Source organism: Pygoscelis adeliae, unplaced genomic scaffold (genome assembly GCF_000699105.1).
Source record: "Pygoscelis adeliae isolate BGI_AS28 unplaced genomic scaffold, ASM69910v1 Scaffold85, whole genome shotgun sequence".
NCBI lineage: Eukaryota > Metazoa > Chordata > Aves > Sphenisciformes > Spheniscidae > Pygoscelis > Pygoscelis adeliae.
This window is the reverse complement of record NW_008824900.1, coordinates 8222204-8235581: the sequence shown is the minus strand read 5'-3', so window position 1 is coordinate 8235581 and position 13378 is coordinate 8222204. Positions and strand designations below refer to the sequence as shown.

General features: G+C 41.7%; 1 protein-coding gene and 1 pseudogene across 1 annotated transcript; one reads left to right on the top strand and one right to left on the bottom strand.

The window, feature by feature from the left end:
* The first annotated feature begins 101 nt into the window (after positions 1-101).
* On the top strand, positions 102-3399 carry THUMPD1 (THUMP domain containing 1). Its single transcript, XM_009324833.1, has 3 exons — positions 102-450; positions 822-1070; positions 1667-3399. The coding sequence occupies exons 1-3, from the start codon at positions 102-104 to the stop codon at positions 1990-1992; spliced, it is 924 nt and encodes a 307-aa protein (XP_009323108.1). The 3' UTR covers positions 1993-3399.
* An 881-nt stretch (positions 3400-4280) lies between these two features.
* LOC103917646 lies at positions 4281-13352 on the bottom strand (annotated as a pseudogene).
* Between the last annotated feature and the right edge of the window lie 26 nt (positions 13353-13378).

Sequence of the window (13378 nt, the reverse complement as noted above, 5' to 3'; positions counted from 1 at the left end):
TGGCCGCGCTAATGCCGGTGGGGCGGGGAGAGCAGCGCCGTGAGGCCTCCTCTCCCTTTCTGTATGTAAAAAAAACCTGTCTGTTCACCACACACACGAAAATGCCGGTTCCTGTAAGCAAAGCCCAGCGCAGCCCCGCGGGTTGGCTGGAGAAAAGGCCCTTGCCTGTCACCTCCAGGCCCCTGGACGTGGTGGTGCCTTGCTGCCGGTTTTTAAGTTGTGGGCACTTGCTTGGTACTCACCAAACAAGAGACGTGCCTTGTGTGAAGTTTTCAGATCACGAGGAGCGGCTGTCTGGAAGCGAGAGGGAGGAGGATGAGGACGATGTTGAGGCTGCCCTGAAGAAGGAGGTCGGCCAGATCCGCGCCTCGACAGAGCAGAAGCTGCGGCGGTTCCAGTCAGTGGAGAGCGGTGCCAACAACGTGGTCTTCATCAGAACCCGGGGCATAGGTGGGACATCAGCCAACGCTGTGTAATGCTGTGGGGATAAACTGCTCTGAGCAGTGTTAGTAAAAGGCCACAGAGCGTGACTTCCAAGAAACCCATGTGTACAAAACAAATACAGGATTTCCCATTCCCTTTGGCATTGCCACTGAATTTTGTCATTAGTGGAGTTGCTAAAGGTAGAGGAATCTGCTTTGACAAAATAATCTTTGATTATCTAGTTTTGGTATAGTAAAACAACTCTTTACAGAAAAGGATTTGAGGCTGACAGCAGTGCAGACAAGCATGCATTTCCCCAGCTTATTATTTGGGGGCAGGGGAGAGAAGGGAGAAAATGCCTTCAATTTGTTTCTCATACCTAGCTGTTTTTCTTGTAGAACCTGAGAACCTGGTGCACCATATATTAAAGGACATACACGCCACTAAAAAGAAGAAGACAAGAGTCATTCTGCGCATGCTGCCCATTTCTGGAACTTGCAAGGCTTTTATGGAGGATATGAAAAAATACACGGAAACGTTTTTTGAGCCTTGGTTTAAAGTCCCTAATAAGGGTACTTTTCAGATTGTTTACAAAGCTCGTAATAACAGTCATGTGAGTAGGGAAGAAGTAATTAAGGAACTGGCAGGTATGTATGGATTTCACACAGAACTAAGAACAAGTATATAAGCAGTCCACAACTGCATGCATAACATAGGTCAGATTATTAAAAGTGGTCTTAATGGGCATACATACTTGTTGCTTAAAATCTGTATGTTGAATTACAAAAGCTTCTCTAAGACTTAAAAAAGCTTGACATCAATATTCCTTGTTGGTGTTAATGTCTTAAGAGACAACAAGCAGAAGAGAGTACAGCGTTCAATGTGATTTGGAGTGTCAGTCATATGTGCGTTGAAATGACTGCTATCAGGCTTTCTCTCTGGATGCTATATTGAAATAATGTGTTACTATTTCCATTGAGTATATGACTCAGAAAATAGCTCCACCTTACTCGAGTATTTTGTTTCTTGGTGGGATAGTTTTTCAATTACTTCAGTCCTACTGGTGGTATATTCTAAGAGTCCTGCTGTGTTCTGCTATTTTAAGTGATTACAAAACCGAGTAATTGGTTACAGCTAAGGAGGATGTTGCCTTCTCTCTCTTAACTTTTATCCTTTCAATAGGGCGTGCTTATGCTCTGAAAGAGTTTTTCCAGCATCTTTTAAACTACATCTTGTTTTACAGGAATTGTGGGCAGCCTCAATCCAGAAAACAAAGTTGATCTTAATAACCCACAATATACAATTGTGGTGGAAATAATAAAAAACGTCTGTTGCTTGAGTGTGGTGAGAGACTATGTTCTGTTCAGAAAATACAATCTACAGGAGGTGGTGAAGAGCAGCAAAGAAGATGCACAACAAAACCCATCAAGTCTGACAGAAGACCAGAACTTGAAGGTAGTAAAACCAGAAACCGAGGAGGAGAAGAGCTCAAAAGAAGTAAAACAAGAGAACAAGAATCAAGGTGAAATAGAACCTGAGCCGAAGGGGAATGATGTGCTGACAGTGTAGAAAATGTGGTAGAAGGGAAAGATAAACACAATCAAAACCTATTAAAAAAGTTGCCCTAGAGTTCTGAAAGGGCATTTTAAGAGGAGAGTAGGTTTTGTTTTGAAATCTCGTTTTTAAAACAAGACACACGCGTAAGAATTTTAATGCTCGTTGCAGGTGGAGCTCACATTACAGCAGATGTAAGAGTGCTTAAGAGTGTGTCACCTTTTTGGTGAAGCTTGCTGTCATTCTTCTACGGCTTTGTTCTGCATTGCCTTTACCTAGCACAAAAAGAACTTGTGTGTGTGCATGCATATGTAAATGTGGCCATCTTGACATGTATCGACTCTCCTTTGTAATATTTGGCAGCTACAGAAAAAAGGCAGTGCAGAATCAGCTCTATCAGGAAGTATTGACAGAAGTGAGAGATCTGAAAAAGACAGTTGCTTGCAGAGGGTTTTTAAGGAAGTGATCTGACAACAGATACATTTTTCTGTGTGAACAACAGAATGAACTAAACCTGCTCATTTCCTGTATGATGGAGAGTTTTATATATATGTATATACACACACACACACACATCGCTCTACAAGGATATGCTGTCTTGAAAGTGAATGGGAAGAACTGCTATGATCAAAATACTTGAATACTATCAGATGAGTTAGAGTAATAGATTTGACTGTTCTAGAACAGTGGAAGTACAGTGCAGGCATTGCAGATGGTTTTAGCAAGACCTACATGTGTGTTTACATTAGCTGTGTATACAGCAGTTACTGGTTTATAGGAAATGCTGTAATCATGGAACAGAATCCTTTTGAGTAATTTCCTGCAAATAGCCTTTTGCTGCTCTTCCCACATCCTTGGGGGAGGTTTATAAAGTCTTTTTAAATTTTTTTTCTTAGGTCTCAAAATTTGAATTTAAATACTGCTTGGAAACTTCTTATGAAAGAAGCCCTCCATTATACCATGCTGGATAAGGGGAATTAAGTTCTGGTACAGTTTTAGCTTTACAGTATTAATTTTGTTTCAGATTGAAGGTAATGTTAGTGAGTCTTTCTGTTGTCCATTTGTTACTGCAGCTTTTTTGATATCCCAGTGACTTTTAAAAAACAACCAAAACCAGTGCAGCTATAACCTGCTTTCCAGTAGGGTTTTGAGTATGCTTCCTGTACAACTGTCTAGCTTTAGTATTTAATTACTAGCATAAAAGGCTGTGGGTTGCTAATGGGAAAAGACTCATCTTGAAGAACACCACTTGTTACTTGTCTTGGTTTAGTGAAAAGAATGTGTTCAAATCTCTCAACAGTGTTTAATTCATATTTTCCTCTTCTCTCAAAATTGTTTTAGAAGTTGGAAAATTAAGACAACTTTTTTCCCTAGACCTGTCTCGTTACCACCCATTTATTAAAACTCTGCTTTCTTATCTCCATCGGTGTTTTCTTCAAATTTTAAAGCTTTTTGTGTGTGGATTAAAACCAGCAATGTCTAGGTCACACATAGGAAAGAACCATTTGAGACCAGACATGAAGGTCAACAGTGAATGTTTATTGGTGGCTGATGTCAGTGATCACGATTCAAGACAGCCTACTTATATTATTAAGGACAAAGATAGACTCATGGATAGTTTGTGGTTTGGGTTTGTTGGTTTTTTTTTTTTCCTTCTCTCTCTCGCTCATCTGTGTGTCTACAGGACCCACAGGTCTTCAGAAAAAACTGCTGCACAGCTACCATCCATTTGTCAAGCCTATCTCTGACATTTAGATGCTGCCTATGCTGCAGTCTTAAAGATGTCCACATTCTTTTACTCCTGATTTTTCATAATTTGCACTTACTGAACATTCATTGTTAACACGTTAATTTCTAAATCTTGAGACTTTCAAGATTCATACAAGCAGGGTGCTTAACTTGGATGCATGCAAGATCTGTGGCCATTTCTGGGAACTTCATTACATGCTATCATGATTTCCTCAGGAATAAGCCTCTTGTGAGTTCAAGTATCTGGTCTCAAAGAATGAACACACCTCCCCTTCACCTGGCAATCGCTTACTTCTGCTTGTACCGTAGTTCTGAAAAGCGTCAGGTGGCTGGAAGATAGGTTTGCATATGCCTTGCTAAGTAGGCTTGATTTTTGTTAAGAACACAAGAACGTAAAAAATGTACAGTTGGAGTTTTTAAACCTTGTGCATTATTACACAATCACTGCCTAACAGGTGAAATATAATCCTATGTTGGTGCTTACAGTTGTAACAGAAAAGCTGCATTATGAATGAAATTGATAGGGATAGGCTTTTTTAGATTGCTTATCGAAACTAAACCTGTCCCCACTCCTTGTTCCTCAGTTCATTCCATCTGATTTTCCCAGCGATTGTCTTTGGCAGCTGCTGGACAAATTCAATCTGATTCAAAAGAGGAAAAAAGTAAAATGAGCGGATTTCATTTAGAAATTTTTTTTCAGAACAGCATAGGTTTCCATCCTACTTAATTTAAATAAGAATTTGGTGACCGGGGAAATAACTCCAATTTGGTTTTAGATTGTGTTGTATCTATTATTTTCCAAAATCTTCTTTAAAATAGTATTTGTCATTTTTCTTGCACAGTACATATTTGGGCTTGTTTGTTACTGAGTTTGAACTGAGTCTAATCTTTCTGTTTCTAGCCTCTGCACAGTTAAAATAGGTGTTTAGGATTTTTTAATTTTTTTTTAATACACATGTTTACTTGCTTTTCAGGGGTACTCGTATGGAGCAGTGACTTTCTTGACATGATCTTGCAATTCACAGGCCAGTTTCTTTGGATCTTGTGACTTAAAGGAAGGAGACAAGACCACAAAAGCTTTTACCACCTACAAAGGGAAAATAAATAAAAATACAGCATTAATTAAACTAAAGGAACCTAACAAATGAGGCAATTAATTGAGAATAAGTGACTGTTGCCTGCAGTACAGGCTTGCTGTATCACACCTGCGCTGCAGAGCAAAATTCGCTTTTGTGTAAGCAAATTTAAAATCAGGATGAAAGACACTTTCTACCTTACATTAGTAAAGGTCCTAAGTAATACATGATAGAAGTTTCAAACTCTGCTTCCAAATTTGTAAGAGTTCTGTAAAGCACTGTTCTGAGGTTCTTAGATGCTGGGGCCTTTTCTGTAAACATACATTGCTAAAGTAAAGATTATAATTCTCCAGGCAGCGGGTCAAAGTGTACATCAATTTTTACCAGTCACCTTTATATTCAGCGTCATGTTCTTCAGGAAACTAAGGATTATATTTTCATTAAAAAAAAAAAAAGGAATACGGGATACACAAACTACTGCTCCCCTCGCTTTGGGTAAAGTGATGGAAAAGTTTGTATAGCTATATTAAGAGTCTTATGAATTCAGTGGAAGTTGAGTGTAAGCTCTGTCACACAAGGCACTTTATGAATAGGAGAGTGACCACTAATTACCTCTCCTCTGATGGGATCTGGGCTGCTGACAACAGCTGACTCAATGACAGCTGGGTGCTGTATCAGGGCACTCTCTTTCAAATGGTCCGATACAATACCTAGGGGAGAGAAATTAAATGCTTAGTAGGTGAAAGGTACATGGTTATTTTTTAGACATTGCTTGGCATTTTAATTGATGACATCATCAGATCTCCCCATAAACCATGTGTATCCATCCTCATCCACGCTCCCTCTGTCTCCAGTGATACAGAAGTTCCCATGGATTGCGGAAGCAGTTTTCACTGGATCATCCCGTTGAACAAGCAACAATTAAATATTCTAAATATTTAGAAGCCTTAAGCTAAGAGATGAGTTTTGCCTCTTTGGACACTACCCATAGTATCTTTCACTGCTTGTTTTCTGTTTCAAGTATGTAAGAGCCTGTGCTTGCTTTTTCCAGAGGGGAAAACTGATCACAAGGGCAGATACAGAACTGAAGATCACACAGTATGTCTGCAGAAGAATGGGGGAGAGAATGGAAGTTTCCTAAGTCAGAACACTGTCAAGTCAATTCAAGAAGAGCCACAGCTCTCTGGTGTTGCACCTGCTCCTGTTGGTATAAATAATACCATGCTGCAGGCCTGAACTGGCTCTCTGGAAATTCACTTTTGGCTTACCAGGTATCGAGTTAAAAAAGTAAATGGCCACTTGACATCCATTTTGATAGCAACGTCTCCTTCTTTCCCAGGAGGCAGAACACTGCCATTTTCATCTATAATCTGCAATAAGAAAGGCAAATGGGTGATTATAACTTCCCATTTTGAGAGAGCCGTGTTCTAAAACTAACTAGCAGCCAACAACTCAACCAAAAAATTCAGCCAGCCCTGAATACCACTGTATGGTACCGAAACTTGTACAGCATGTTGTACTCTCTTGTGTTTTACTTCCTCTGAAATCAATAGCAAACAGAAAAGGAGACGACCATACCTGAACATCGCAGGGGGGAGCTGCCTTCCCCAAGGAACCTGGCTTAATTTTCATTCTTTTCATATTTGCACATATCATTCCCTGTTGGAAAAGACAAACAACCAGCCCAGGTATTCACCGTCATTCCTGAGGCTATTCCTGTTCTTGTACTGTGCCCACTGTTGAGCTAGCATAAGATCTAAATCTTCCATCTGTGCGAGCCAAAACATTTGTGAACTTTGAGAGACTTGGACAAAAAGTTCAAGATGTTTTACAGCTTAAGTAGGTTAGAAGCAGTATCATAACCAAGCCGTAATTCTAAGCAAAACGATAAACCCTCTTGAGGACAATTGCCATGTATTCTAATGCCATCTTTCTTTTCAGTCAAATATATATGGCCAAGTTCCATATTTACCAAGAGGAATGAGACATCTAAGTCCCCTAAGTAATAGCTGAGTTGTAACCCTTTACAAAAAAGCTGAATGTACGATTTCGGTTTGGCCGTAGCCTTCATAGACAGTCCTGTTTGGCTTTTCCACTGTACCATCGCGTCTGGGTTGAGTGGTTCCCCTTTGGTCAAACAGTGCTTCAGTGTCTTGAATGCGTACCTTCATAGACAGAGGACATTGCTGACTATCAAGGAATAGAAAGGGACAAATTCTGCTCTGCCTGACATCTGTATGTCCAACCACATGACTTCAGGGCACACTGGACTCTAATCTTACAATTAGGGTTAGGGTTGAGAGAAAGCCTAGAGCTCCAGCTGGAGTGGGGCTGGAAAGGGGCTGCCGAAGCAGTGAGCTGCAAAGACGCACAGGACTGATGGCAGTGCAGCCACATGTGTGCCTTCAAGGGCTGAGTACTGGCTCTCTATTTACTGTCTGTAACTCCTCAGGGCAAAATTTGCTCTGGGTTGGAGGTGCCTGACGGGTGGATTTTGTCACCTGTCTCCGCAGTACTAAGGAAAGGGCTCGGCCTCCTCACAGCCCCTGCCTCTAACACAGACTTTCCGCCACTCTGAGAGTTTAAGTGGCTGTAAGGACCCATAGAAATTGTTGTTAAAGAGCCAGGCAATAGCTTGAACAGACGTGGCATGGTCACTTTTAACAGATGCATGGTACCTGGTGAGGTCATGCTGTACCACCATGCAGTTGGGGCGCTGCACAGAGTGGTCACTGGATAGTTGCAGAAGGTCTGACAAATTTAAAAAAAAAAAAAAAAAAGGGTTAAAAAATATTGTTTTGGGAAAAAACTTGCCGCTAACTATTCCTTTCTGTTCTGTACTAGGGCACAAATTACAAGACCTGATTGTAACTCCACTTACATGGAAAGCAAAGTAGTTGCCATCGCTGTGAGCATTCAGGAAAGATGTTACAGTGCCCCAAACATCAGCTGAAGAGGTGATACATTGACTGTGGTAAATCACTGGTGTAGCTAATTTGTCCTGATGCTCACTTGAAGCACAAGGACCATCCCTTGGTATGAAACCCTGGCCCTGGAGGTGTAATGTAAGTTTCGCAGGGGACTTCAGTAAAGCCCACATCTCACTCTAGGACGAAGTCAGGCACCTCAAAATGGAGGCACCTAAAATTAGAGTTTCTTTTGAACATTTTGCCCGTGTCAGTCTTTTATCTGGCCCCACACTTTCTGCAATGGACTGTTGCAACAGATATGCTGCAATTCCCTTAGCTGTCCTGACAAAGGGCCTGACGTGCCCAGAGCCAAGTCGCCATGAGCTCTGGCTGAGTTGCGAGTAATGCCGTATTAAAAGGTTGTTTTGGACTAGCAAATTTATATATCCTCCTTTAGCTGGGACAGAACACAGGACAGGAGTGCCTTGCTAGAAAACTAAAGATCTCAGCTGAGCCTCTGTTTTCTGACACATCTTTATTTCTCAACCTTAACACCAGCAGATGATTCACAGTCACTCATGTAGAGCTAAGCCTTGCTTTGTTTTTTTTTTTTTAAACCTCACTTCTGCCTGCAATGAAAATTTGCTCAGAGAGGGGGACAGGTAGCGATAAATAAAAGCAAGGGAAGGACCTCTCATTCACCAGCCTTCCCTTCAGCCACACCATGGGTAAAGCAGCCTCTACTAGAAAACTTCATTTTGTGCAGAGATGTGAAACCCCATGCACGTTGCAAGTGGATGCTTGCAAGGCCAAGAAATTTATCCAAAAAAGAAAACCAAACTAGCAACTACCATTTTAGAAAGGAAATGAAACGGGATTAAAATCCCCAAATAACCACCATACGTTAGGAATGTACACTTTTCCCCATAGGTGCTTTGAGCCATTTGGGAACAGCACTCTTCCCTTTGTGTTAGATTAAAACTCAGATTGGCTTGAGAAGCTTGAAAAATAATTTTTTAAGAACAAGTCAATATCTCACGGCTTCAGTGTTTTCCAGTACTGACTTGCCTTTCTTAAGGGTCACGGCAGCATAATTAAAATATTGATTTACATGTAATTCAGCTCATTTATAATTTCAATAGTGAAATACAGTAGGGGAGAGGTTTAAGTAATACCAGTAACTCCTACTGATCAGAAGCAGCTGGTAATATCCTGTGCCCAGAAGAGACATGCTGCAAAATCCTTCCTGTATTATATTCCTATTCAAAGAACAATCACCTTGTGGTTCTGCCATCTTAAAAGAGCTAATCCCATAAACCTAAGAGGCTTAGTTTTGTGACCTGCCTGGAAAACAACATGAAATATGAGTAACTGTTCATTGTGAGCATGGTGTTCTTACATTTAAGATTGCTCTTGGATCAAACTGCAGCATGGCATGCATGAAAACACACGTGCCCTGGAACCACAGACCAAAACCACTCCCAATAGCTGCCTTTACCCAAGCAGTGTCTGACATGTTCCACATGATGTCTGAGGGAGTCAAATTCATCCAGTATCTGTTGAAGACAAAGGTGGCCAATATAAGGGAGTCTGCAAGTGGAAATTAAAAAAATGTGAGGGGTTTGGTGGTTTTTTTTCTTAGAAAGGCATGGTAAATTTGGTCCAAAACTCAAGAGCTCAAATAAATGCCTTTTGCCTAGCCTTTATACTGATGGCAAAGATAAAGAAAATCTAACGGTATCCTAACTCATTTATTTAAATGTTATTTAGCCTGGATTAACAGGCAAGTAGTTTCTAAAATGGAGCCATATACCATATCGAACAAGATCCTTGCTTCATGGGTAGAATTCAGCTGAGGAGACCAAAAAAGAAACGACACATACAGTAGTGTGGGAGCCTCATCATCTATCATAATTTTATCACATACAAAAACTCTTATGTTTGCTTCTCATTTCAGAGCTGTAAAGGCATAATAATCTGAACACTTTACCTTCCACAGAGAAAAAACAACAGACCAAAGCTTCCATAGGAATGTTCAACCATTTTGGGGGAGCCTGTGGCACCACTGGTAAAATAGATTGCCATTGGATCCTGGCTTTTTGTCTTCATGCAGTTATGGACAGCAGGGGCAGCCCTTAATAAAAATGAAAGGTTATATGAAACAGCGGCTGGTGTTATTCAGCACACTTAGCTTGGATCCTTTGTGTCCAGTACACGCAGGATTGTTTGTATAGCGAGATGTGAGGGCTAAGAAACTAGTGAGATCCCCTCACTCTTGCACTGCTAGTTCTGTATTAGTGTTGCTGATCTTACTCTTTAACTATTCTTCATGTCCACCTTCTCCAGATTAAAACGCCAGCTGGCTGTCTTTTATTTGCTTCCCTTAACAACCACCAAAGGCCCAGCATCTTGGGTTTGACCAAAGTGCCCTTCAGAAAGCGTATCTTCCAGCCTTAGTGTGATTAGCTGAGGGAGGACCCACCATTTCTTTTGATAGGTGGTCCCACTGGTTAGTAATCCTTGCCATGTTTTGGAAGTGTGGGGAGGCTCAAACCCTTGGTCGTCTGGCACATGGGAAGAAAATACTTCTCATCTCATACTAGGATGAGAAAGCAAAACCGCTTCTTTTTCTCTGCCAGGGCTGATGTTCACAAAGGTTTTGCCTGGCATGCAAACACTGCCCATGCCTGCAGGGCTGGGCATGGGACATCTGTCTCCCCGAAGAGCTGTCTCCCTGTGCTGGCTGGCAGGCAGACTGGCTGCCCAGGAGCCCTCGCTCCCGAGCCCCGCAGACTCCTTGCCAGTCTAGCAGCCAGCTGAGGCAGCCGAGGACATGGGGAGCTGGGAAGTCTGGGCAATTAGCCCACTAGGTAGGCAGGCTGCCAGCGATATGGCGAGACAACGAGCCAGGCCGGACAGCAGCCCAGCGCTCTGGGAAGACTGGGAGCCTGACAGCTGAGCAACCCTGGAGCCAGACAGCCAGCACTTCGCAAGGCAGCCATCCGGGGAAACCAGACAGCCTACCTGCCTGACCACCAGTGACAGCCTCTGCAGGACCAATGCAGTTCCAGACAATATTTAGGTTTTATCAAATCAATTTTACGCTCTGCCATGGAACTGAGCCATGGAATATTAGCCCAGCATGAAAGAGGATTCATCAAATCGACTGGACAATGTTTCAGTAGCTCTAGGAGGTTTGAGAATGCAGTGTGACTGCCTCCTCCATCTTCCGCTTTAGTGACACTGACGTGGGCAATTGTTCAAAGGAGCAGATGGAAATACAGTGAGACTGTACAGGGAGCTGCACAGGTAATGCTAGTTCGGACACCTGTGGTTGTGAGAACACATGGTACATCTTACAAAGCTCTTAAAGTGACTGAAGAGCTTGGATCCCACCTTGAAAGAATGGCTTTAGCTACATAGATGCTTTTAACAAAATATCAGCTGGTAAAATCACACCTAGGGCCTTGAGCAGATTGCAGCAGGGTTTTTGCTTCTGTTCCCCACTCTGCTTCTCCACCCCTTCTACAGTCCCACGCACTGCAGTGAAGAGCTGTCTGCTGGGTGCCATTTTAGTAGCTGCTTTTCAGTAGTGAGGCACGTGGATTCCTAAACACGAGGTTCATTTTGCAGTGTGCTTTTTTAGCCTTTCATAGTGAAAACCTATTCACATTAGCCTTACTATCATCGAGTTTTAGGAATATGGATTGGAATAATTTGTATAGAATATTTTTCTTTGAGCTTTAGAGGGTAAATAGGCCACAGCTGTCAATAAAAGAGGCTTTCCTATCCATTTTTCCATATTATTTCCTAGTCATATGTAACAAACCTAGACATCATAAGAGTGTACTTATTTTTTAATTATCAATTTGGCTATTCCCAAATATTCCCCTTCTTCATAGAAAAGAGACTAAATTGCCTTCTCTCCCAGCCCCTGAAAGGTATCTAGTTCATTAATGAGACACAAGTGCACAAATGTGTTTAAACATGAGAAATTCTCCACTAGAGATAAGTATGATGGAGCTAAGGTAGAAGGCACTTGAGCAAATCACAGAAGTTCAGCCACTTGGTCCTGCTGCTTTCAGATACAATTAGCTTCATTTTCAGAAACTGGCACTTGGATGCAACTGAGTCCAGCGCAGGAGCAAGCACATCAATTGTAATAAAGCACTTAGCCTTGAAGCCAGCAATCTACAGCAAATGTCTTCTGCTGTCAGTTGTGTTGTCCCTGGGATGATGATAACACCTGAAAGTGCAATAAAATGGGAAATTTATTAGGTATTTTTCACTTTCAGTCCTAATCACTTCATAGCTTCTCCTGATTTGTTGAATACCATCACCATTCAATCCAGAAATGAGAAGAAGGTAAAACAAGTCCCACGCACCTGAACTTGGATACAGATGTGCAGATTTGAAGTACAAAATAACTTCTGTTTCTACAAGATCCTTTGCTCCATGCGCAATGTAAGTAGAAAGTATAACTTCGGGGCAGTAAACACTGGCAGCTTTAACTTAAGTCTGTTGAAGTTAAATCAAATTGATTTAACACAACCAAACTGATTTAACACAATCAACACGAGCCACAGAAAGTGAAAGAAAAATGGTGAAGGTAATTCCACCAGTCATAAGAGACTACCCTGTCAGCCCCTTTGATTGTCAAATGTTCAAGCTACGAAGTCAAATAAGAAATGTAATTGTTAAATGAATTGTTAACCAACTTTTGGCATAGAAGGCAACAAACAATCTACAGACCATTAGGAATGATACAATTCACCTGTTCGCATACAAGGCACATTCAGCAGCCACCACTCTGGGATTTGGGGTAGAATCATTAAAACCGTGTCTCCTCTTTGCAGACTGTGTGGCCCTGAGACCATGTTGGCCGCTTTTTGGGACAGGAAGCCCAGCTCTTCAAAGTTCCACTTCATTTCATCTCCTTTTCCATTCATCCACCACAGAGCTGGATTTGATGGTCCCTTTCGTTCCTATACACAACGCAAGGGTAAATAGCATGCTGGTTACTTCTGAGACTCCTGTAGTTCCTTGCAGAGTTTTTGGGATGCTCCAGGCAGTGGAATCTGACAGTGTTACATATTCTAAGGCAGGGATATTAAGCATGTTTTGTTTAAAAGAGCCCTTTTCCAAGGCACGTATAAGTTGGTGTGTGTATATCTACCTGATTTAAGTAATTTACGAGCATTGCAAGAGGCTTTTACGAACCCAGCACTGCTGAATCAGAGTCACAGAGACAAAGCACCATGTCCCCTCTGATGCTAAAGCAAATTGCCTCTCCTTTCTCTGCAATGTAAGATCATGTTAAAATAGAAATCGGGGAGGAAATTCTGGTCCCACTGAAGCCAGTGATGGTTTTAGACTTGACTCTGAGGATAGGGGCACAGTTTCACTAAAAATGCTGAATCTACAGGGTCAGAAATGATACTTTTTCCATATGAGACCACTTGTCCAGCACATCACTTACAAAATTAAAGTACTCAGGCACTTCCTGTTCACAACGACCGATAGCTTCATAATCTGAGAAATTCAAAGGTGCAAAAGTCTTGTGCTACTGGCAGAATAATCTGCAGAGTGTCTGGATGCTCCATGGGGACCGCAACACTTGAAATTCAAGTAAAATCTTCATGGCACAAAAGCAGATATACGGGGGCT

Coding starts and splice junctions, on each gene's coding strand:
- THUMPD1 (XM_009324833.1), top strand. CDS start 102: ATGCCGGTTCCTGTAAGCAAAGCCCAGCGCAGCCCCGCGGGTTGGCTG. Junction 451..821: donor CATCAGAACCCGGGGCATAG/GTGGGACATCAG, acceptor TTTTTCTTGTAG/AACCTGAGAACCTGGTGCAC. Junction 1,071..1,666: donor AGTAATTAAGGAACTGGCAG/GTATGTATGGAT, acceptor CTTGTTTTACAG/GAATTGTGGGCAGCCTCAAT.